We start from the raw sequence: 21,770 nt of genomic DNA on the forward strand, positions 1-21,770 counted from the left end.
ATTCAAATTTCCCCTTTCTTTTCTCTCTTCTCTCCACGAAAGAGTTGGCAAGTTGGCTTCCTTTGTCCAATGCTGAGGGGATTCATTTCCCAACGCGCGTTTCTTTTTTTCCCACAGGGAACCCATAGTCCCGTACCCCACGAGGGACGCAACTCTCATGCTGATTCATGAAAGGGATGTTGCCCTAAAAAGCGATGAGGGATAAGGTTAAGATCACGTGTCAGGAGAGAAAGTCATTCCAACCACATTCCAATCACACAGACAAAAAAGGGTCACAGCAGGCAGCACAGCGTGGAAAGACGCAACGGTGACTAAGCGTCCGACACGCTCCCCTCATTGCGCAAAATTCACACCAGAAAAAGGCATGTGGGGGTTCATTGGGATGGGCAGGCGGGCAGGTGAAAAACGCAACACAGCCCACATTTAAACCTTTTGATCAACCCCATCGCCCTTCTTCAGCTTTTATTGCTGGCTATCCCATTTGTCTTTTATTGTGCATGTCAAGACATGGTATCGGCATAAAAAGTCTGTTTTGCAGTGACTATTGATCGCGTACGATTGCGTACGATGCTGGATCTGACGACGACAACAAAGGGGAATCCGCGTCTCTCTGTCGCTTTCATTGTCTTGATCCTCTTGTTTGTTTCGACTACGACGACACATTACGGCGCGTTCGCTCACCCCGTCACATCTGAATTCTGTCAAAGCTACAACGACGCCTGCTGGGAAAAGAGTCTGGCCTGTGAAGAGTGTCAACGGCACAGCGTCTTGTTTGTCTGCAAGAATAGTGCCAACGGCAACTGCATTTCCTGCTCGTGTGGCAATGTGCAAGTCTTTTCACCATTGGCCTGTTCGACTGTCAGGTCCCTCATGAATAATAGGACAGGTGAGTGGCAAAGCGGGCAAGGCGGGCGGGGCGAGCAGGGCGATACGCGTCGCAAAACGTGCAATGAACAAATCAGAGGGACAAAGGGTTTGTTCATTTGGGACAAGTGCCTTGCCGACTTTCTCCTACAAAATTCTGTTCACATTGGCTGTCGCCAATACGACACTTTGAACGGATTGCGGCTTTCGCGGTACGACATGTGACGCAATATGTACGACAGTCTATTGACCAAGCGTCCCAATTTGGTACGACGGGCCAGACCAGGGCACTGGCTTGGACACGCGCGGCATAAATTACTTTTTGGATTTTTCATTGAACGCGTCCATTGACATTTTTTACAGTTGCAGACTCTCGACCGCGTACTACACCCACCCCACATCCATCTCACCCAACTCCGTCCATCCCCCATCGCGGCCATGGAAATAATGGATCTCCAGGTCCATCAGATCAACATCCTTCGGGAACACGCCCGGCTGAAGAAGCCAAACAGGAACCCGCTGAAGGGAAAGAAGCGGAACGATCTCGTGCCATTGGCGGCGGCGTGGGAGGAACCGTGGGCGGGATCATCGTCTTGGCTACAGTAACAACCTTCTTTGTGACGAGAAAAAGGAGGAGGTTTGATTTCCCGCGACAGGAGAGTCAAGAGGAATTGACCCTGAAAAGGGACGAAAGCGCTGATGAAGAAGAGGATCATCCAAAACGCAGCGCGCCGTCTATGACGACTGTGGCAAATGCTACACCATCACCTATGCCTCCGCTAGTGCTCCTCGCTCGATCCGACACACTTTCACGCGCGAAACCGAGCAATGTTCCCCAGTGGACCGCACCTTCTTTAACCGGTGCGGTTGGTTCAATAGGAACAGCATCACCCGAGGCGGATACATCCATGGATCACCCTGGATACCTCCAACAGCAACGCGAGCGGCAAGAAATGAAAAGACACTGGAGAAAGACACTAGAACGACGTTCAAAGGAGCTGGATCGCGAACGTATTGAATGGGAGGGATTGTTGGGCCCAAAGTCCCCCGCGCCGGCTGCGACACGCGATTCTCCTCTTGCGCGGAACATTGGATCAAACCGCACTTCAAACACTGCCCCGCTACGCCCTTCGCCTCTCCGATCGGCCTCGATAGTGTCAATGTCAACAACGTCAACAAACAGTGACTTGTCATCATCACCGCCTACTCCCATCTTTTACCCAGCAGATCGCTTATCCGTATCAACTACATCGTCGACATCCTCTTATAATTACCTCATTTTGTCTTCACACAAACCTGAACGGAATGACGAGCTCGAAGTCTCTGTCGGAGACCGGGTCAGTATATGGCGAGTATGGGAGGACGGCTGGTGCCATGGAGGCATTCTAGAAAAGGGAGGCACATGTGCTGGGCGGGAAGGTGTCTTTCCCATCAAGTGCGTTCGCGTACGTGAAGGCGAGGACGGGGAACGCGGAACGATATGTGGCGATACGTACGTATCGAGATGGGATAGCCTCCTCGCGGATAGTGCAACTTAATGTGGAAATGCAGGTCATTTTCTTTGTTTTTATCTTTACGATCTTTTTGTGTGGTATAGTCTGATTATTGTCTAATGTGTACAAACGCGCAAGGTATTATGTGGCATTGGGTGGTGCAGATATGCGAGCAACAGTGCCCTGAAAAAATATATAGTTTGACCAAGTTCCCTTGAGGGTGTGGATGAATGTCTGGTTACGAGACAGTCATGCAGCATTGTTGTTCATCTCAACACGGGCGGTAGCCACTTTTTCTATTTTCTAGACGATATACGTCGTGAAACTAAAGCTAGAGTCCTTTATTACATATCACCGCCGAGACCCACCATGGCCCTATTACTTTTCTCAGCTTGCACTGCCATTGAGAGAGCTTGTGTATACGCTCGCAGTGTGCTTGTGTTCGACTTGTTCGCAGAAGAAGCAAGATCGTGAGACGTCATGGTCTAAAATTGCACACAAGAGAACCTACCGAGACAAAAAAAGCGTGTGCCAGGAACGGAAGTTTGCGGAGCGTTCTACCACTGAACCCCTTGAAGAAATGTTAATTACCTTTCTTTTGCAATCGTGGTTCTGGAAATATCAGTAACCAACCTCACAGTCCCCAGCAACTTTCCAAAGCTGCAGGCTCTCTTCCCGTCCTTGCATTCCCCCCGTCGGGCAGGTATATAAATCGATTTCGCGGTAGTCGACCAAGGGAGTTTCCTATATCAAATCAAAGATTGTTAAGTCTCTAGGAGTCGGATGAGGTGAACCGACCGCAATACTGACGGGTTGTTCTATAATTCGTTTTTGAATTAACTCTGTCAAGCAGCTTGAAAGAATGGCGTAACGTGCTCGGTGAGATGGTGGAGGGATGAATTGCTGGGTCGTGTGAGTTGGGACAGACAGCTTATTGATCCACAGATTTAAACACATACTTTAATATCTACTCGATCTATGAACGCCACATCTGCAAAGAGGCACCATTAGCTTCATCACTTGGATCAAAATCGGTAGGAAATCAGTACCTATTGCTTCGGTAATATTGGAAGTAGTCAAAATGAGAACCTTTCGGTTTCCAGGTCAGTAAAGGCGATCGTGGAATCATTTCGAGGTGTACATTCACCAACATTTTTGCGTTTCCGTAACTGGTCGAGTTGGGTGAGCAGAGCATTAACCTTTCAAGAGATTTGCAACAGAGTCAACTAGAGCACTATCCACCCACAGGTGCATTCATCCCGCCTCTCAAATGTAACTTACCACACGTATTGCATCCGATGGTTCCATCCCTGATAAAGCAGCCTTGCGTGCAGCCGACAGGCTCTCAACCTCGTCTATCGATGCAAGTGAGACCACGAGAATCTGTAATCCTTGTCAACCGGTCTGACTTACCTATAAGAACACAAACAAACGCATCGTCGTCCTCCAGCATCTCATGTATCTGCTGAAACATTTTCATGACAAGTTTACCACTCTCGGAAAAGAATTTCGAAAATAAACTAATCACGAATGGTACAGTTACGACTACAAGATGGTTACATCAATTAGACTGAGTTTTAGAAAAAGATACCTGTGCGAATTGATCTCAATAAGTTTCCCATGAGAATATCTATCCGCCAGCCTGATCGCCAATTTCTGCACCGTAGAAGTCAGTAGATTTTTAGGCCAATCCGCCTAACCTGCCTTCCATTCCTGCTGGTACTCTAGCATACCTGTGCAAGAGCCCGACATAAAGAAGTTTTACCCGTTCCCGGCGGCCCATGTAGCAGTGCAACGCGATTCACGCTGATAATATGAGGATCTACCCCATTATCACCGAATAGCATGGAGGTATAGACATAGTCGAGGAGGTTGAGTTGAATATTGTTATCATAGATCAGACTATGGTGTAGCAGATGACGATCACTACTTGGCAGCAATATTGCGGCCTCACCCGCGGTTGTTTGCATTTACCTCTCCCATAGCCCATGCAATCCCTTGGCGGGTAGGATCCAATGGTTGGAGGTTACCACATTTTCTTCCTCACTGATCTCATCTACGCCTTCCTCTTCATTCAATTGAAACACATGAATGGAAAGGATGATGCTGCTTAAAGCTTGTACTTCTGTTTGATCTTGTGCCCCTAATGATTTGCGCACAAATTTATAAGAGCTACATATCCAGCTAGGTATAAGTACGCAGACCCACCGTGAACCTCGCACACCCTAATCCATTCAACATTTATTCTCAGAAAATCCACATCTTGAAAGTCGTCTTTGCTTAAAGTTGTATGGACTACCACAGACGGATATGTCGTGAGAAGAAAGTCCTGCACATGGCGGCGAGTGAAGTCGTAGCGCGCTGTGCTATGTGGAGCAAGACATACTTCAACTATCTTTACGAGTTAGTTTGGCCATCTCCTTATGTAGCATGCCAAAATTCAAACGTACTGTGAAGAAGCGGTTTTAGTGAGTCCGCTGTCATGTTGAGGAACCATAATGGCGAACGAGGATGGCCATCTGAGAGCACGATGGGTTGATGACTCATCATGTCTTTCATTTATCCATAAGCAGATAAATGAAGCCATTAAACTGGTTCTAAAGGTCATTGGCCGATCATGATGCGAGCTGGCATTTCGCAAGCAAACAGCATTTACACACTCTGCTTTACCAATATCACAAAATATGCTGCCCCGTTACACTTTCAATCGGTTGCTTTCAAAGACTGTCCTTCGAAGATTGCCACTTGCACGCACGCACAGAGTTGCATTGCCTACGAAAGGGATTAGTATGGCTCCGATAAGACGAGACTACAGTGTTGGCAATACCCGCTCCGATATCGTTGACATCTCTGAGGTGAAACAGTTGGTAAACGGAGAGCGCAAGGAGGTACCCATTCCATCTATGCTTGCGGTCATATGTGAGGATAGAGAGGCTTACACCTGCTTTCTCCCAAGGAGTATGTCTTGATCGATGTTCGCGAACCCTCCGAGGTTTCTCTTGGCCGCATCCCAACAGCCCAGCATATACCTCTCGGGAATGTCCAAACAGCGCTGCAGCTACCAGACGAAGAATTTGAAGCAGCTTATGGGTTCCAAAAACCGTCCATCGATGATAATGTCATTTTCTACTGTCGGTCAGGAAAGAGAAGTGAAGCCGCATTGGGGGCGGCCCATGGACTGGGATTCAAAAAGTACGTTAGGCTTGTTGTAAAAGCGCTGTAACTACATGCATGACTAACTTTGTCCTTCACGTCACGAAGTGCCAGGAACTACAAGGGGAGTTGGTTGGAGTGGAGTGCCAGCAACCAGCAGTAACCTGTCCTCTGGTGATTACAATGATATCGTGAAATAGACGGACTTACCTCTACGACGAATGCGAATATGAAGTGAACACCGCTGATTCTGGTCTCACTCCAATATATTTCAGACCATGATCAAAAGAACAGAACGATGAATCATTCTGAGAGACTAACCGCATGTCGCGGATCCTCAAACTCCCTGTCCTCTATATGGGTTACAAGCACGAGATAAGGGGCACATTTGGTGGATCCAAGGGAGATGCTCTCCCATCTCACCCTTCCACCGGATTTTAGGTCATATGACGGGGAGTATATATGTAACCAAACTCTCATGAACCGGCGATTGCAATTTCGTCGCTGCCAGATGGATACGCCAACCTTCAGCGGCAGCCCCCAGATATGACCTTACTGGTGGTGGGACCCGCTCTCATGGAAGGATTCAATCAATGGAGAAGAGTAATCGCCCCCTCCCTTCTGCGGATGGCGCCTCCGCTGCGGTGTGGGGTATTCAAATAGTTGTTGAAAAGCGTAGCACCACCGATTGGCGAGAATCATTTATTCCTCCAAATAGTCTCCCCGTCCTCAGCCGGCCTTTTACCCCAATGTTTACTGCCTCTTTTAGTTCCTTCTCTTGTCCCTCTTTGTAACATACCCATGCAAGCAAGTCATCTATTCTTGCAGTAACTGGGCCGACACTGGCCTCCTTAGAGTTGCATCTCTTGAAGGGAGTGAACCAGCAAATAACCTTCAGAAGGTATTCATTTGACAAGCAACTTTCGTAGTATCGATACGAGATTATGCGATACCAAGGGTGCCTCTCCCTTGTCTCCCACGAAGAATTCGAAATCTTCTTCTACTTAGATCCGCGCGGCTCGAAATTGGCCTGGTATAATTTTCGGCAGGAGCAGCTGCACCGTTCATCGACAAACTCTCTTCTGTTCACATCGACACTTCATGATGAAGCATGCTGGACTTACTCCTACAGGTGAGAGTCACACCATTGCCAGGTTAACGGATGTAAGGCCGCTCATGGTTTCGCAACAAGTGAACAAGTGGCGTACTCTGAAGGATGTCGCCTTAAATTATGAGAATATGTACAATATATACAACGGACTTCATCATCATAAAACGTAGTCATACATCTAAAAAAGGCTTTACCGCATCATGTCGATGCAGAGGTTGTTGGACCTGGCCACGACTTGAATCGTGCGGAGCGGAATGCATTTTCATATTCCGAGCGTGCCGAACGAAATGTGGCTTCAACATTTGGATCAAGTCCATAATCAACCAATCCTTCGACTTGACCGCCTTCTTTCAAAGCACGGACGGCATCAAACCAGAAGTTCAAAGATTTTGGTCCTGAATCGGATCTCCCCGAATTGCCGCCAGCCGTTGCTGAGGTAGAAGCAGTTTTTGGGACAGACCCAATGAGCGACGGTGCAGCCGACTTGTCCAAACCAAAACCCCCAGTCCCAGCTTGTTGCGTTCCGGTGATTGTATTGCCATTCTGAGCGGCGGTGTTTCCTCCCAATGGTCCGAAAGGAGACCCTTTGCTTTCAACGCCACCGAACCCACTACGTTGGGCGAACGCTGACCCTTGTACAGCAAATGCACTTGTAGCTAGGATCTCACTACCCTGTTCATTGCTACCCTGTGAATTCTTTCCAAAGCCCGTGTGTTCCAGACCAGCTGTCGCTCGGCTTCCAAACTGGCTGCCTGTTCCCGGTTGACTGGCCATCGATGCATGTGTGCCAAAGGCATGCCCGCCTTGAACGACACTTCCAAATCCAAGCCCGCCCGTGCCTGTTAAAGTATTCTGTCCAAGCACCGTATTATTATTATTATTATTATTCGTAGGCGTCCTGCCAAATGTACTCGTGACTCCGAACGCCGATCCTTGCGGTATTCCGTTACTATTGGAAAGGGTGCTAAATCCGGCGAGGGAGTTTCCTCCAGTTGATGTCGGCTGCCCCATCGTTTGCCCGTTCCCAAAAGCGCCAAAAGCCCCTGTGGTACTGCCAAATCCAGTGCTACTTGCGCTATTTGTGAATGCGCTGTGCGATGGCCCAGTATTACCACCGGTAGCTTGTCCTGAGCCCCCAAAAGCACTCGTGATTGTTTGGGATGCGCCAAAAGGTCCTCCGGCGTTAAAGGTACTAGGTGCCGTCCCGAATGAATTACCACCCAATGCCGTGCTTAGATTGGTTACCTGCTGGCCTCCGCGAGCTACGCGCAGAGCCGCCTCCGGATCTCGAAGAATTTCCTGCTTCCTTTTCTCAACCGCTGCCAATCTTCCCTGCCAATTGGCCATCTGGAAAACAAAACTTAATGAAACCCACAGACAGAGGACCTAATACAACATAGTTCATATTTCAAGCTTACAGCATTGTTAACGGACCCTGTCCTCTTAAATTCGTCATAGAATTCCCATCGCATCTCCTCAAATGAGAAATCGGCTTCACGTATCAGGTGTATCTCACCGAGCCCGTAGGAGGTTAATGGCCAGATACCGCTAGCAGACTCCAAGAGATCGAACTTCACCGTTTCCCCTGATGGTGGTGCTGCCCTACCATTCCGGCAGGTTTGAGCAATTTGAATACTGAATAGTATTATTTACAAGTCACCTCTCCACCTTGTATTCGCTTCTGACTTGGATCGTTGCCCGTTGCTGAAATCTTGGCGCCCAAAGCCGCCTTGGTTCCCTCCCTCAAATCTGTTTCGAGGACCACCGCCAGAAGAAAAGCCTCCGCCGCCTCCGTATCCGCTCCCTCCTGCAAGATCGGAAGAACAGTGGGTACGACTGAGAACACATCGTTTCTAACAGGGAAGATCATATTGGTACCTACCCGACCCTGTTGGATGCTCATTTCTGCAGCTTCGACCGAAGCGGCAATTTCCTTGCAGGAAAAATTTGCACACCGGCATGTTGAATCGTCAAGAAGCCCTTCATGTTGTTGGAGACGTTCGTCAGAGACTGGATTCACAACATGCATATCACGTGCAATCTGATCGAGTTTATTTGAATGCCCGCCTTGGCCAAGGAAGCTCTTCAGAGGTACATAATCCAGTTGTTTTGCTGATAACTGTTCCCTGCCAAAAACGAGCACGCTTTTCGAACATCCTGAAAGCATAATAGATTGGAGTAGGAGGAGAGCTACGACGCGAACCAGTTTAAGTCTCGCAGGGTGGGATGGCTCACGCCTTCTTCGCGGTGGGCTCGTCCCGTAGACCCCGTGGGTAAAAAGGCATGGCTCTTTCTTGAAGATGGTCTCAGGGAACCACCTCTTCGACAGAATGGAGGACACCTTGTGGGACTTTTCCCAATTAGTCTCATGGGCGAGTTCCTCTGCATATCTGGTTCAATTTGTGAAAGCTGACTGAAGAATCCCAAAAGTGATGAGTAATAATGATACCAATATAAAATGGCTACCCACAAGGTCTCCGACTGCATGCTACTACTTCTTGCAAAGGCAGTTAAAACATAGTATGGAGGCGATTGAAAATGGCACTATGACCCATTATTATCCGGATTAATCCGGTTAATCATATCGCATAATCAGCACCCCTTCTATCGCTCAAAACGGTGTGGCATGCATGTAATGTTTTTTTTAAAACTGCGGTGAGGCGCATGCCAAAGGTCTATAAAAAGGGGGCCTTTGCTGTCTCTTCCCTCTTTCCTCTTTACCCCGTATTTTCCCGAGTCTAATTCCCATTACCTTAGTATCTGAAACATCCTCCGACTAAGAATTTCGGAATCAAGGGCTTAGTAGGATTTCTCTCGTGTGGTGGGCTTAGTTACCCGGTTAGAACAACCGTAATGTATTGCATGTGTAATTGGGCCTAGTAGTAGTTGGTTACTAGTAAGGGGGAGTAACTTGGCTTTTCCGAACCAGTTATCGCTGGTTTATTCCCTGGTGTAGCAGCTAGTGCCAGTTTCTGTCACCTCTACACTAGATGAATATATACTCTTCGTAGAATCTGAAAACTCAATTAAGGTCTGGAGTTAAAGGCACCTGGACTCATCGCCTGCACAATTGCACATCCACGACATTCTCCTCGCCGCACGACCACTATCGCCACCGCAATTATCAAACACAATCATGCTTCGAGAAGATATCGAGCTCAGAACGAAAGCATCACGAAAAATGATTTGCGATGCTTGAACAGCAAATAATCATACACATCTGATCCTCCGACATCACCTCAGGGACCCTAGAATAGCACTAATCGCGCAATCAGAGCAGAAAGCGGGTTACAATATGGAAATCATCACAGAAAACCAATTGCGGCAATTCTCTGAGTCCCCAATGCAATGTTAGCAGTGTAAAGCAGAATTGTCGATCGACAAACGCTCAATTAATTCCCAATTATCAGTCTAATCTAGGCTACTAATTGGATATTTTGACAACAGTTTTCATCGCGGATCGCCGTGCGAAGGCAGACAACTTCTTCATTCCACGTTTGTATCAGTGATCGACATTATCAGCACTCAAGGGTCACCGATAATTGGCCCGATGAAGGATGGTCTTGTTTCCATGCACTCATACTGTAGTACAATCGAGGATGCTGTCAGTGGACGATGGATAATCTCTGTTTGATATTATTCGTCCCGTCGCTCGAGAACAGACTTATGAGGAGAGTGTACGTAAAGAATGTGTCCGCTATTAAACGTATATTGAATGAGGTACGTAAGAACATATCCTTGGTGAGTGTGGACATCTGTGTGTGCTTGTTCTGCAAAGGATAAGGCGGGAAGGATATCAATGCGCCGGCGAGGTGGTGCGCAGACGCCCTTGTCGGTTCAGAGAACGATGGAGTTTTCAACAGCAGTTCCGTATATTCGACTCACATCCATTGTTTGACATGTATCCGTTGAGATTGCATGCACAAGACTAAGTGGATCGAGAAGGAAGATCGCGACGTATTGATGGATCTGAATGTGAAACGTGAAGAATATATGGGTGATGTTTCGGACATCACGCTCGACCCTCTGTGCTGAAGTCTATAAAAATTGCTTTCAGGACATTCGTACAATCCCACACGGTACGTTCACATGCAAGTGAATAAGCTAGTCCTTGATTGTCTCTCGCACAATAGAAGCCGTATCTACTTAGGTTCGATTATAGATCAAAGCACAACTAGTCTATGCAAGCTTCACTTCTCAAATAATCCTCGACGTCTATCACTACACGTTTCTTTCGCGCTTCTTCAGCAGCAAATACAAGCACATGGGACATCAGGGCTTGTTGAGGGCTGCATCCGAGTAATGAAGCGTTTCCTTGCGCCACAGCCTCAATGAACGTTGCCATAAGACCATAATCCCCTCCACCATGCCCAGAACCGCCACCATTAATTCCTTGCGTTTCTGTCCCTGGATCTATTACCGTCGTTTTACCGGTTGCAAAATCTGTGTAGCGAATGGTTTGTGAATCCCCAATAATCGCGCCACGTGATCCATGAATTCTAGTTTGTCTTTCACAGACTAGTTCGCTGAATGCGACCATGGTGAAGCTCGCAGTAGCACCACCTTCGAACTCGATGTTTACAACTTGATGATCACACACGTCGTTATCTGATTCATAAACACATCGTCCGTAAGGACCAATTTTCAATGCTTCATGAACATTCTCCATGTCCACCTCCACTTCCCCACCCCCACAAACAACGGATGCAGGCCATCCCCTATCGTCGTGCTTGCTCTTATCGAGGTACAGTTTGAGGGCGGAGTAAGGACAATCCTTTTCAAATGCACAATCGACGCATCGAGTCGCCAAGCCGGCCGCTGCGGGCTTTTTATCGCGGCGGAAATGTGAAAGACTTCCAAAACTATGGACTTGACGTGGGGGATGATTGGTGCCCATATAATGACACAGGATGTCAAGATCGCTGAAGACCAGAAGACTTAGTATTTGCTCTGAAGACGACATTCAACCTCTGCCTATTTGAAGACATCACTTACTGACAGGACTTCGCCTGTAAGATAGGAAAGAAAAGTATATGGGATGCCTTTGAGTAGTATTCGACATCGCTACAGTCCAGCACCAGAATAAGCTCACCATCAGAGAAAACGTTGCTTGTTCTTCGCAGCGCCAGTTTCCACGAACGTAAGAGTGGGCGAAATGCCACCAGCCCACGGGTTCGACGTGGACAATGTTGATCACATCCCCGCACGCCTTCGCTTCAAGCAGTTGCTTCAGGGAACGGTTGTACGGGCTGTAGCGTAATACATGACAAACCTATGAGAGAACCATACATTGAGATTATATGTTTGTTGAGCGAGCTCATGTCAGACACGCACATCCGTACCGCAAATATTATGTTGGCCTGAACCACAGCACGAGTCATTGCAGCACACTCTTGGGGACTGATGGCCATTGGCTTCTCGCACAAGATATGATATCCCAACTTGGCAAATTCAACTACGCATTCGGCGTGCAACTGGTCCAGCGTACATATGACGACTGCGTCAGCCAGCTTTGGCACCTTCACCATCTCCTTCCAATCCAGGAAAACATTCTGGGCAGGTATGTCCACGTGTCTCCGCAGAAACGCTTCGCGACGGCGGCTCACAGGTTCCGCAAGCGCTACGACTTGGCATAACAATGGGTTGTGCAGTGCAAAGCTCGCGTATACCTGGTTGGATGCTGGTTATCACAAAATTCCTCTGGTACACATCAGGTAAGAAAAAGTCACCTTTCCCCGCTCTCCAGCGCCAATCACGGCAATTTTCACCGGTAACCTATCTGTGACTTGATTTGCTGCTTCTCCAGTTCCCGCCTGAAGCAAAGGAGTCATTTTGAGGAGGAGCTTGCGAAGTGAGTTGACTTTGTGCGGGGAGGGGGGTTGATCCTTTGACGCCACGCTTACATAATCCACTCCTCCGCTGTTCAAGTGATCTTACTGTCCATACTATTCTTGCGTTTCTGGTCGCCGACCTGAATCCAAAATTGGCTTCCAAGACGAAGCGAAGGTCCTATTGAAGCGGCTTTGTGGTTAAAGCACACGAATGTGAACAGACAGCGTCATGCGCAATCAAATGGCGCATCCTGATCCGCATGTACGCGGAGTTAAAATTCCGATTGTATTATTATGAACAAATGCGCATGGGCTAAAAATAGTGATATAAGATGCTTACCAGTGTGGGTAGTGTGTCTCAAATATCACTAACGAATCTGACTCTGTTGACAGACCAAGTCGTTGAACCTGCTTCTTCACTGTCTTCTTTGTTGGTTGAAACCTGTTCAAGTTCCAATATACACGTCCACAGTATATTGTGCTTCCCGGAGCAGCAATTGCCACCGACTGTAATCAAGGTTCATTTCGTTGCACTGCTACTTTAACGACTTTCCCAGTCGCTCTACCATGGCAAAAGTGTCGGCGGATACAAGCGAAATACAAGAGCTGGTAGGTCCGCCTCTACCGATGGCTGGAGAGCTATATTGCTACATAGCATTAACTGTGAGAATGTCTAGGTTGTGGTGGGGTCTGGTGGTGTCGGCAAGTCATGTCTGACCGTCCGATTTTTGAAAGACGAATTTACAAATGACTACGATCCCACAATAGGTTGGTACCTCAGTTCGGACCGTTGCAGCCCTGATAAAGATAATTATTCCTGGCGCTAATGTTTCCGCCGACGACGTAATTTTTCTCTTGTCAGAGGAGAACTACCGAAAAAATATCACAGTGGATACATCCCCATGTACTGTGAATATCATTGACACCGCTGGACAGCACGAATATACAGCCCTTCGAGACCAACATCTCAAGGAAGGGAAGGGCTTTCTACTGGTTTTTGCTGTAAATGATAAGAGTACATTCGAGGAGGTGAGGCAGCTGAGGGAGCAGATTGTCAAATTAAAAGATACCCGACGGGTTCCACTAGTTGTCTGCGGAAACAAATGTGTAAGTTCTTTTGACTCGGGTGTGGGTTTGTAATATGAACACGCGGAGGAAAGTTGAAAAACTGACGAACCTTCATGTGTGGACTCAAAGGATTTGCCCGAAGATCAAATTGAAGTAGATGACAGCTCAGTAGATTCTTTCTGCCAACAGTGGAAAATCCCATATTTGAAGACATCAGCAAAGGTAAGGACTATCCTATGGGCCCATCCTCGGATTAAATGGAAAAGAGCTTTACGTTACGGTTTCTTATAAACATTTAGGATAACATCAACGTAACCGAATCTTTTCACAGCCTGGTACGGGAATGTCGAAGATATTTTCCTCCTACTGTTAGCGGTCGAGGAAGACCAACAAAAAAGGATGCGAAGAAAAAGAAATCTATGTGCACGATATTGTAAGAATTTATGGATGTTAATTTGGGATTGACGTGGGCGTGCCTTGAACGCCAGTGTTCAGAATATGGATGCGGGGCGGTAGACTCACTGTACTCTTCTTTGTAAACCGTTGGCGATTTAGTTGTAGTTTTGGCAGCGGAAAAAATCACTACTTCTCTGATTCCTCCATATAGCCTACCTAGCTTGATTATTATTCACCGTGTAGCCATTTATCAGGGGCAATTAAAGTATCCATCCGATTCTGCCGCTGCCATTGTAATGACGAGTAATTTCCTTTACGCTCCTCCCCTCCCGCTCTCCCGCATCGATCATCTGGGCTTGACAATGTACTTGGAATTGTGGTGGGCAATCATGACATGGATTATATCCATATTATGACATGAAATCGTTATGTTATCTGCTTGCTGATACCTCTTTGTTGCAACCGCCATTACGCAACAGCAATATCTCTCAAGGCATTCAGTTAGGGTATTTACCAGGTTCGAAACACGAATTTGGTGGAAATCCTACAACTCAGAACCCTTGCAGCAAGAAAGCGTATCTTTTCAAGGCCCAAATTTCGATAGATCTGAGCATAGTGGGTAGCTTCAGGGCGAACCCATTTGCATATGATTAGTGAAATTGGGATAGCTAGTCTAGCAACATTAGAGTGGAAGGATATTCACCGTCGCCTGCACACTACAATGGTAGAATTATACTGACTATTTTTCCAATTATTGTACTCCTACACTATCATGCTGATTTGGTAATAGCAGGTCTGGCCGGGATTCCAGGAATTAGGCATTTAATCAGGTGACTATCTGGTGAGTCATGGCATGGTGAGAAACTGGGTAAGGCATTGCCGTTTTAGCAGGAGACACCTATAGCAAGAAGACGGGACATACTGGGCCGGGGAGGGTGGCTAGAACGGTACCGCGGGTGTAATATCTTGATCCAGCACTTGTTGAAACGTACCGACAAGAAATAAACTGTTTGGTACGCCCTAAGGGAACGTAAAAGACCACAATTACCAAGTACAAGCACATCGGGGCGATCTCAAGCAGCAGAGTTTAATAACAAAGCGCTCCTTGCCTTGCGTTTGGGACGCTGTTAACCACGATGAGGTTCCCTGCCGCGGTAGACTGGTTGCTGCTAGTGCGATCTCCTTTCCGCCGCCGTCGTCGTCGTGGTAGAAAGTCTTTAAAATTGCGTGACCGTGCTCCGAAGAGATCTTTACTGGGTATAATTGACTGGTTTACGGGATCGGAAGGATATCAGCCCGCCTGTTCGTCGGACATGACTCGCATTTTACTGCGATGTCTTACGGGCCTGTGTTTGTATGCAACTGCGGTAGCGTGTAGAAATCTGTACGTTCTCCGTACAATGGGCTGGCCAATTCTGAATGAGGATCGTACCGGAACTACGTCTACGGTAGCTGCGGAGCATTATCCACTGTGTGTTGTGATTGGTAGGGAAGTGGCTACGGTTATGATGATGGGGCTTTGCATCAGCATCCTAAGCTGCAGCGGGCTTACACCTCAACGACTATGTTCATCCTTGATCTTGTTTACCGCAACCCGAGATCCGATAGTTTATCTACTTAGAACTTCTTTTAAGGCGGAAGAGGATATAGGTGAAACTGTGGGCGCTACGTCTGGTAGACTTTTGCTGAACTGTTTCAAAGACGGGCTCGTTCTGTTGGGAAAGAAGATGGCGACTCTTTACGAACATCCACCAGGGCAATCTGAAATATTCAAGGGAATCTGTCATGCGTTCGAACATATCAAACTGGACGGCTTAATTTATTCGGGCCTCAGTATTCCAGCTCTCCTGGTGCTGTATGCCGTCTTCAGGTACGCGGAAGTCGAAATATCCGATTACAAGCACACTGTCCCGGAGAACCCAAAACTCAACGACGACATCAAACATTCTCGACAAATACCACTACTGGCAGCGGTTGCGTCGGCCCATGAGTCCACTGTATGGAGAAGCGCAGCGCACTACTTCGGGAAGGAGCTCCAAAATTCTATCGCTGCGGCAAAGCGCGCTATCGATCATGCTCACGTGCATCCTGTTATGCATGAGCAGTATATGCATTTCGTCACGTTCATTTCCGGTAGGTGATGCTTGTTTCCAAGATACTGGCATACGGAGGCGAAGCTAACTATTTTTGCCTATTGGAGCCTTGGATACGACTATAGAGAATATGGAGCACATCTCCTGGCAACTTGAACATTACGAAGCTACGGATGGTTTACCCAAGGCAGATGCCGCGGTGGTGAAGCGGCTAGTTCACCGAATGCTCTTTGATCCAGTTGATCTAAATGAACGAGTTGGAGATGCACTGGCTAGCTTAGCGGACAGCAAAGGACTAGAGTTGATTGTCCACAGCCCTATCTTGAAAGGAAAAGAGCAGGAAATATTTCTCGTTGTAGGTGATGAAGACTACATCAGACAAATCTTGATGCAGGTATGTAGTTCAGGTGACGTTCTGAATACATCCGATGATTATATCCTTCATATATTATTGCCCGACCAAGATGCTCGCACCAATTATTGCCGATGCTCCAGAGTATACCCGCGTCGAACTGAATCTTGTAACATCACCGCCATGGTCCCCAAAAGAAGATCTCGATCAGCCGCGGGCTGGTATGCCTAGAAAATTTCACATGGACGTCAAATGGCGGGTAGGCGCGAAATTCTCAGTTAGTAAAACTACGAACTTATAACCAAATGATGGTTTCACTTAGATACTGTATCAGGCTGGTGATATGCGCCATCCGCCACCCGTGGTCTTGAATCATTATATGAGCAAGATCATCAAACAACTCGCAGGTCATTTGAGAGGGCCAAAAGTTGTGTCCGGCCAGTGCGTGTTGGAGCTGGCCTTCGAAATGGAGACAGTGAGATACCGGAAAGAAATCTCGAAAGTCATGGAGTTGCCGCTTTCCAAACCTGTTACCTTACGCGCTACGGACGAGCTCTTTCGCTTCGTCAAGAGTTTGCAAAATTACCGGGTGACTGTACTCGCTACTAATCATTCACAATTCACTCATAACATTACGCAATACATTGAAAATTGGGGAATGGACCTGACTTGTAAGTCGTTGAGAGGTTTACCTCGTCATTACGCAGCCTAGATTGACCAGTTTGCAGATGTTGCGACAGAAGACATGGATGTAATACCCGAGATCATGACCGACCTGGACCGTCGAAGTGATGGGTACCGAAACTCGAAACAGCTTCAAGTACTGAAGAACGCTGTGATAATTGACGACGATTTCGGAATCTTGGATCTAGTCATTCAGCATCGCATAGACAACCTTATCCTTGGGACTGTCATCATCTACTTCACGTCTCCTACGAACCACGCTCGCATGAATGAGTATGTGGAGACCACTGCCGAGAACTATGGCGAGCTTATGCCAGATGTATATGTCATTACAAAACCGGCGGGTCCACGAAAGCTTCTGCAGGGATTCAAATGGATTATGACCGAGCGACCTGACGACACTGCCTTGGAGGATCATGACGGTCACAGAATCCGCACCAAACGAGTTGACGTAGCCGAAGGTTCTGGAAAGACTAGTCGACAAAAGGGCAGCACCAGTAATGTGCTGAAAAGCGTGGATGTCTGGGACACAAGAAATAGCACATCACCCAAGCGCAGCAGTCGCGCATCTGCATCGTCTCCTCCGGGCCATAGTCACGATGGGGCCTCAAGTCTCTCCGGGAGTACGAGTTCGTCAAATAAATCGGTTGCGTCAAATCAAGCTTCCACGAATCTTCCAGCTCATCCAGCGCAAGCAGCCACCTCAACCACAGTGGCGCCTCAGGCACCGTTGATTTTTACACCAAGAATCAAGGTTCTTATTGCGGAAGGTTTGTGTGGTCGCGCTGTTATGCGTTTAGGAAACTGTTCGAGCGCTGATGAGCAACTATGCCTTATGTATCAGATAACCCTATCAACCAAACGATTTTGAGTACTTTCCTTAGGAAGAGAGGTATTAGTGCCACAGTCGCTGCCAATGGCCATGAAGCCTTGATCAAGTACCGGGCAGGAAAATATCATATTGTTTTGGTAAGATTTTTTTATTAAGTGGGTGCTTCTGACTCACATGGACTAATGACGGACTTTGTCATGTATGGCAGATGGGTAATGCTTGGTTTGCTTGTAATGCAAGCAGCGAAGAAGCTGACCGTCTTTGTCCCACCATGTTTATAGATATTGTCATGCCAGTGATGGATGGTATCCAAGCCACACGAGAGATTCGCAAATTGGAAAAATCAAGAGCGCAATCCGAGCCTGGTCGCTTGTTGCCATCAACACCGGATGCTGTTATAGTTGCCCTCACAGCATCCTCGTTACCAGCCGATCGAGATGCTGCCCTAGCAGCTGGTTGTAATGATTATTTGATTAAGCCAGTGAGTTTGGGTAAGCGTTTGGATGTCATTCTGTCCACCGCCATGTCAAATCTATCCGCTCATCTGCGTGTGCTTGTTTTCAGTTTGGTTGGAACGTAAAATTCTCGAATGGGGTGCGATGCAAGCCCTCATTGACTTTGAGAATGTACTCGGACAGGATGATGAGCCGCCAACGACTACTCAAAAGCCGAGAGGGAAAGACCGCCTACCAGCATTTCCCAAACCTGCCATTGCAGGGAGTGCCCCTGCAGTTCTGTCCGTGGGTTCCCAAGCCGTTGATCATCCTGAGGCAAGTTACATTTTGGGTGGCCAGCAGGTTCGGTCCCCAGCAGATGAGAGGCAGTGAGCTGTATGCGTTCAAACATTCCTTGGAACTGTTCATTGTACCGGCTTGAAGCAGTCATAGCATAGGAGAGGGTTGAATGAAAGTCAGAAAATTCATGTATTTATATTTTGTGGGTCATTTTTTATTTATGTAGTACTCAAATTGTGTGCCACTATCAGCCAAACCCACCATTGAAACTGCTTAGAGCAATTGCACAAAGCTGGTGGAGTTGAAGGAGGTAGAGCATGTCAATACATTACTGCTCACTTATGGAGTGATGCCCAACTTGTATGTTTTCAATCAGTACTGTTTGCAAAGGAAGCCTGGTTAAAAGGTCAGTAATATTTACCAAATATAAGTGATTACCAGCACATTCTATCTGAGGAAGGTCCTTACTTATAATATAGATAATAAATAAAGTATATATTAGGTATATTAATAAGGTCAACTTAATGGCACAATAACCAAGTATAGTTACTAAATAAGAATATATATATATTACTAAGTAATTTACCCCTACTTTGGAGAAAGTTAGACAGATAACAACTATGTTGTGCATGCTTTAAATAGGTAGCAATGCTTTGTTATCTTCATACTAGCATACAAGTGTAGATTGAGAATCAAGAAAAGTGCTCAGTTCTATAGAAGATCTATAGATATCTCTTGCCTTTCAAATCTGATACCTGTGGCCAAGAACTAGTTTCTATGTACCAAGTTCAATAGTAAGAAGCCAGGTATCTAGGTGAGTAGTTCATGTGAACAATGTTGAGATTCAGGCTTAAACCATGCTGTATGATCTATAAATCATGTGAGATCATGCTGGGATGTCATTAGACAGTTCACATCTGATTTGGCTAAAGTTACAACATGGGGAATTGGACTTAGAGTAATCAGAATGATCACAGATGCATGTGGGAATGATTTAAAGGGGTAAATCATCATGTAAGTGCTCTTAGAAGGTCTGGAAGGTTTGTCATGATCTAGATCTTCAGGTAACATTTGCCAAGGCATGGCTGAAGCTGCTGAGCATTGCTGAGCATGGCTGAGCATGTAAACAAGTGGGCTGAAGCATGTAAACAGTAAACAAAGGTGGAGGGAGGCTGGAGAATGTACTGGGTTATATAAAGGGGACTTTTGAACGTCTCTGGATTAATACAAGCATGTTATCCACAAGTTACTGCACCCAGAAGTCTTACTAGCAGCCACAGGCATTACTAGGCCTTTCAGAAGTGATTTCTACATGGGAAATCAGTGTTCCAAGCACTAAGTTCAATAATCTGTAGCTCTTGGTCTTGCTGTGGTACACTCTGCAGTTGCTGCTGAGTGCTCCACATCAAGTTTTCATCAAAGATGATGTCCCTTGACATGACAACTTGGTTCATTTCAGGTACCCACAGTCTGTAGGCCTTACTCTGAGTGCTGTAGCTGACCATGACTGCCTTCTTGGCCTTCTCATCAAGTTTTGACTGCTTTTCTTTTAGAATATGAGTGTAGGCCACACAGCCAAACACTCTGAGGTGCTGGAGATCTGGTTTACTGCCTGTAAACTCTTGAGATGGTGTTAATTGGTGTTGAGATTCAGGCCTAAACCACGCTGTATGATCTATAAATCATGTGAGATCATGCTGGGATGTCATTAGACAGTTCACATCTGATTTGGCTAAGTTACAACGTGGGGAATTGGACTTCGAATAATCAGAATGATCACAGATGCGTGTGGGAATGATTTAAAGGGGTAAATCATCATGTAAGCACTCTTAGAAGGTCTGGAAGGTTTGTGGTGATCTAGATCTTCAGGTAATGTTTGCCAAGGCATGGCTGAAGCTGCTGAGCACTGCTGAGCATGGCTGAGCATGTGTAACAGGCTAGCAGGGACAAGAAGACAACAGAAAACTAGGGAAGACTTGGTTACTACTTCTTATTTTCCCTTTGAGGGGCCTCAGAGAGGTTGTAACAGGCTAGCAGGGACAAGAAGACAACAGAAAACTAGGGAAGACTTGGTTACTACTTGTTATTCTCCTTTGAGGGGCCTCAGAGAGGTCCTCTTTTTATAGACAAAGGGGCTGACAAATGCTATATCCTAACTACCCAATCAGATCTCACCCACATCATCCTAAACTATTTGTCAGCCTATTGCACCATTTGCAACCAATCAGAACTCATACATGTCATCCTAAACTATTTGTCAGCCTATTGCACCATTTGCAACCAATCAGATCTTATACATGTCATCCTAAACTATTTGTCAGCCTATTGCACCATTTATAGCCAATCACAAGTGAGACAAGTCATCCTAAATACACTGTGCCACTTGATTGAAAGGGGCAGATGCCAGTGTGTCAGGATACTCATCTAATTTAGCCAGAAATGGCTAAATCTGCTTATTTATCTAATTCTGGTCAAATGAATGCTGACACCATCAGCAAAGTCATGTGACCACTAGTTTGGAACCACATCTAACAGTATAACCCTAGCACTGACAGAAGAATTCTGTCACACTCCCCCACTTTAAGATTAAGCTCCCTTCTGGGCTAGGAACTCCTTCAAGATTTCTCTGCTATGGGGTAGGAGGCTTTCTTCTGGTTCCCAGGTGTTCTGAGAGGAGGGATAGCCTTTCCACTTGATGAGGTAGAGATTCTTCTTCCTTCTGATCTTGTGGTCCAGAATCTTCTCAACTTCCCAAAACTCTTCTCCTTGCTGGATAATGGGCTCAGGCTCAGGTGGTACTGGTCTGGTAGGGAAGTCCTCTGTGGGGTCCAGGTAAGGCTTGAGGAGTCTCACATGGAACACTGGATGAATCTTCATGGTGCTGGGGAGCTCCAGGGTGTAATTCTGAAATTCATCCTTGGCCTTGATTCTGTAAGGTCCAAGCCAGGGGTGAAGAAGTTTCTGGGCTGGCCTCTGGGCTTCTTCTTCTGGGGTGATACCTTCTCTAGATAGCCAAACTTTGGAGCCTAGGGGGTAGCTTGGGGCCTTGCTGAGAGACTTGTTGGCTTGCTGAACTTGTCTTTCTTGGGCCAGGACCATGTTATCCTTGGCTACTTGAAGCAGTTGCTGAATATACTGGTGGAAGTCTGTTGCTTCAGG

The 21,770-nt window shown here is 46.8% G+C and overlaps 7 protein-coding genes across 8 annotated transcripts; 4 read left to right on the forward strand and 3 right to left on the reverse strand.

Annotated features, from left to right (window-relative positions):
• Positions 1 to 344: 344 nt before the first annotated feature.
• SPPG_05898 (uncharacterized protein) lies at positions 345 to 2,645 on the forward strand. Its single transcript, XM_016754105.1, has 2 exons — positions 345 to 886; positions 1,228 to 2,645. Exons 1-2 carry the CDS (start codon positions 568 to 570, stop codon positions 2,400 to 2,402), a joined length of 1,494 nt encoding a protein of 497 aa, XP_016606976.1. The 5' UTR covers positions 345 to 567; the 3' UTR covers positions 2,403 to 2,645.
• SPPG_05899 (uncharacterized protein) lies at positions 2,609 to 4,852 on the reverse strand. The gene is made up of 14 exons (XM_016754106.1): positions 4,808 to 4,852; positions 4,566 to 4,748; positions 4,332 to 4,500; positions 4,091 to 4,259; positions 3,949 to 4,013; positions 3,771 to 3,877; positions 3,639 to 3,712; positions 3,509 to 3,556; positions 3,407 to 3,446; positions 3,317 to 3,348; positions 3,168 to 3,260; positions 2,991 to 3,101; positions 2,869 to 2,928; positions 2,609 to 2,803 (listed from the first exon to the last, which is right to left on the reverse strand). The coding sequence occupies exons 1-14, from the start codon at positions 4,839 to 4,841 to the stop codon at positions 2,702 to 2,704; spliced, it is 1,287 nt and encodes a 428-aa protein (XP_016606977.1). The 5' UTR covers positions 4,842 to 4,852; the 3' UTR covers positions 2,609 to 2,701.
• Positions 4,853 to 4,988: 136 nt separating this feature from the next.
• SPPG_05900 (uncharacterized protein) lies at positions 4,989 to 6,798 on the forward strand. The gene is made up of 4 exons (XM_016754107.1): positions 4,989 to 5,245; positions 5,314 to 5,549; positions 5,619 to 6,642; positions 6,703 to 6,798. Exons 1-3 carry the CDS (start codon positions 5,042 to 5,044, stop codon positions 5,671 to 5,673), a joined length of 495 nt encoding a protein of 164 aa, XP_016606978.1. The 5' UTR covers positions 4,989 to 5,041; the 3' UTR covers positions 5,674 to 6,642; positions 6,703 to 6,798.
• SPPG_05901 (uncharacterized protein) lies at positions 6,661 to 8,605 on the reverse strand. The gene is made up of 4 exons (XM_016754108.1): positions 8,504 to 8,605; positions 8,290 to 8,428; positions 8,040 to 8,223; positions 6,661 to 7,968 (listed from the first exon to the last, which is right to left on the reverse strand). Exons 1-4 carry the CDS (start codon positions 8,580 to 8,582, stop codon positions 6,820 to 6,822), a joined length of 1,551 nt encoding a protein of 516 aa, XP_016606979.1. The 5' UTR covers positions 8,583 to 8,605; the 3' UTR covers positions 6,661 to 6,819.
• A 2,019-nt stretch (positions 8,606 to 10,624) lies between these two features.
• Positions 10,625 to 12,463, reverse strand: SPPG_05902 (uncharacterized protein). The gene is made up of 5 exons (XM_016754109.1): positions 12,351 to 12,463; positions 11,964 to 12,290; positions 11,714 to 11,893; positions 11,617 to 11,630; positions 10,625 to 11,543 (listed from the first exon to the last, which is right to left on the reverse strand). Exons 1-5 carry the CDS (start codon positions 12,450 to 12,452, stop codon positions 10,796 to 10,798), a joined length of 1,371 nt encoding a protein of 456 aa, XP_016606980.1. The 5' UTR covers positions 12,453 to 12,463; the 3' UTR covers positions 10,625 to 10,795.
• Positions 12,464 to 12,744: 281 nt separating this feature from the next.
• SPPG_05903 (small GTP-binding protein domain) lies at positions 12,745 to 14,694 on the forward strand. The gene is made up of 6 exons (XM_016754110.1): positions 12,745 to 13,061; positions 13,130 to 13,220; positions 13,315 to 13,559; positions 13,650 to 13,742; positions 13,820 to 14,295; positions 14,396 to 14,694. Exons 1-5 carry the CDS (start codon positions 13,020 to 13,022, stop codon positions 13,955 to 13,957), a joined length of 609 nt encoding a protein of 202 aa, XP_016606981.1. The 5' UTR covers positions 12,745 to 13,019; the 3' UTR covers positions 13,958 to 14,295; positions 14,396 to 14,694.
• A 121-nt stretch (positions 14,695 to 14,815) lies between these two features.
• Positions 14,816 to 19,004, forward strand: SPPG_05904. 2 transcript variants are annotated; one of them, XM_016754111.1, is made up of 9 exons: positions 14,816 to 16,049; positions 16,117 to 16,403; positions 16,474 to 16,620; positions 16,684 to 17,032; positions 17,090 to 17,815; positions 17,890 to 18,014; positions 18,086 to 18,089; positions 18,159 to 18,368; positions 18,442 to 19,004. In XM_016754111.1, the coding sequence occupies exons 1-9, from the start codon at positions 15,053 to 15,055 to the stop codon at positions 18,702 to 18,704; spliced, it is 3,108 nt and encodes a 1,035-aa protein (XP_016606982.1). In that variant the 5' UTR covers positions 14,816 to 15,052; the 3' UTR covers positions 18,705 to 19,004. The 2 variants fall into 2 exon arrangements, with proteins under 2 accessions (XP_016606982.1, XP_016606983.1); XM_016754112.1 differs by having other exon boundaries at positions 18,086 to 18,368.
• Positions 19,005 to 21,770: the final 2,766 nt, after the last annotated feature.

The sequence above is a fragment of the Spizellomyces punctatus genome (assembly GCF_000182565.1).
Source record: "Spizellomyces punctatus DAOM BR117 chromosome Unknown supercont1.10, whole genome shotgun sequence".
Lineage (NCBI taxonomy): Eukaryota > Fungi > Chytridiomycota > Chytridiomycetes > Spizellomycetales > Spizellomycetaceae > Spizellomyces > Spizellomyces punctatus.

What these genes read in the sequence shown, in the direction of transcription:
- SPPG_05898 (XM_016754105.1), top strand. Translation starts at nt 568, where the DNA reads ATGCTGGATCTGACGACGACAACAAAGGGGAATCCGCGTCTCTCTGTC. An exon ending in CCTCATGAATAATAGGACAG is followed by an intron (nt 887 to 1,227) that starts GTGAGTGGCAAA and finishes CATTTTTTACAG; the next exon opens with TTGCAGACTCTCGACCGCGT.
- SPPG_05899 (XM_016754106.1), bottom strand. Translation starts at nt 4,841, where the DNA reads ATGACAGCGGACTCACTAAAACCGCTTCTTCACA. An exon ending in TTGCATGGGCTATGGGAGAG is followed by an intron (nt 4,260 to 4,331) that starts GTAAATGCAAAC and finishes GCTACACCATAG; the next exon opens with TCTGATCTATGATAACAATA. An exon ending in TAGATCGAGTAGATATTAAA is followed by an intron (nt 3,261 to 3,316) that starts GTATGTGTTTAA and finishes CACACGACCCAG; the next exon opens with CAATTCATCCCTCCACCATC.
- SPPG_05900 (XM_016754107.1), top strand. Translation starts at nt 5,042, where the DNA reads ATGCTGCCCCGTTACACTTTCAATCGGTTGCTTTCAAAGACTGTCCTT. An exon ending in TAAACGGAGAGCGCAAGGAG is followed by an intron (nt 5,246 to 5,313) that starts GTACCCATTCCA and finishes CTTTCTCCCAAG; the next exon opens with GAGTATGTCTTGATCGATGT. An exon ending in CATGGACTGGGATTCAAAAA is followed by an intron (nt 5,550 to 5,618) that starts GTACGTTAGGCT and finishes CACGTCACGAAG; the next exon opens with TGCCAGGAACTACAAGGGGA.
- SPPG_05901 (XM_016754108.1), bottom strand. Translation starts at nt 8,582, where the DNA reads ATGCCGGTGTGCAAATTTTTCCTGCAAGGAAATTGCCGCTTCGGTCGA. An exon ending in TGAGCATCCAACAGGGTCGG is followed by an intron (nt 8,429 to 8,503) that starts GTAGGTACCAAT and finishes CCGATCTTGCAG; the next exon opens with GAGGGAGCGGATACGGAGGC. An exon ending in AAGTCAGAAGCGAATACAAG is followed by an intron (nt 8,224 to 8,289) that starts GTGGAGAGGTGA and finishes CCGGAATGGTAG; the next exon opens with GGCAGCACCACCATCAGGGG.
- SPPG_05902 (XM_016754109.1), bottom strand. Translation starts at nt 12,452, where the DNA reads ATGACTCCTTTGCTTCAGGCGGGAACTGGAGAAGCAGCAAATCAAGTC. An exon ending in GCGCTGGAGAGCGGGGAAAG is followed by an intron (nt 12,291 to 12,350) that starts GTGACTTTTTCT and finishes GCATCCAACCAG; the next exon opens with GTATACGCGAGCTTTGCACT. An exon ending in AGGCCAACATAATATTTGCG is followed by an intron (nt 11,894 to 11,963) that starts GTACGGATGTGC and finishes GTTCTCTCATAG; the next exon opens with GTTTGTCATGTATTACGCTA.
- SPPG_05903 (XM_016754110.1), top strand. Translation starts at nt 13,020, where the DNA reads ATGGCAAAAGTGTCGGCGGATACAAGCGAAATACAAGAGCTG. An exon ending in CAAGCGAAATACAAGAGCTG is followed by an intron (nt 13,062 to 13,129) that starts GTAGGTCCGCCT and finishes GAGAATGTCTAG; the next exon opens with GTTGTGGTGGGGTCTGGTGG. An exon ending in TGACTACGATCCCACAATAG is followed by an intron (nt 13,221 to 13,314) that starts GTTGGTACCTCA and finishes TTCTCTTGTCAG; the next exon opens with AGGAGAACTACCGAAAAAAT.
- SPPG_05904 (XM_016754112.1), top strand. Translation starts at nt 15,053, where the DNA reads ATGAGGTTCCCTGCCGCGGTAGACTGGTTGCTGCTAGTGCGATCTCCT. An exon ending in TTTCGTCACGTTCATTTCCG is followed by an intron (nt 16,050 to 16,116) that starts GTAGGTGATGCT and finishes TGCCTATTGGAG; the next exon opens with CCTTGGATACGACTATAGAG. An exon ending in GATTAAGCCAGTGAGTTTGG is followed by an intron (nt 18,369 to 18,441) that starts GTAAGCGTTTGG and finishes GCTTGTTTTCAG; the next exon opens with TTTGGTTGGAACGTAAAATT.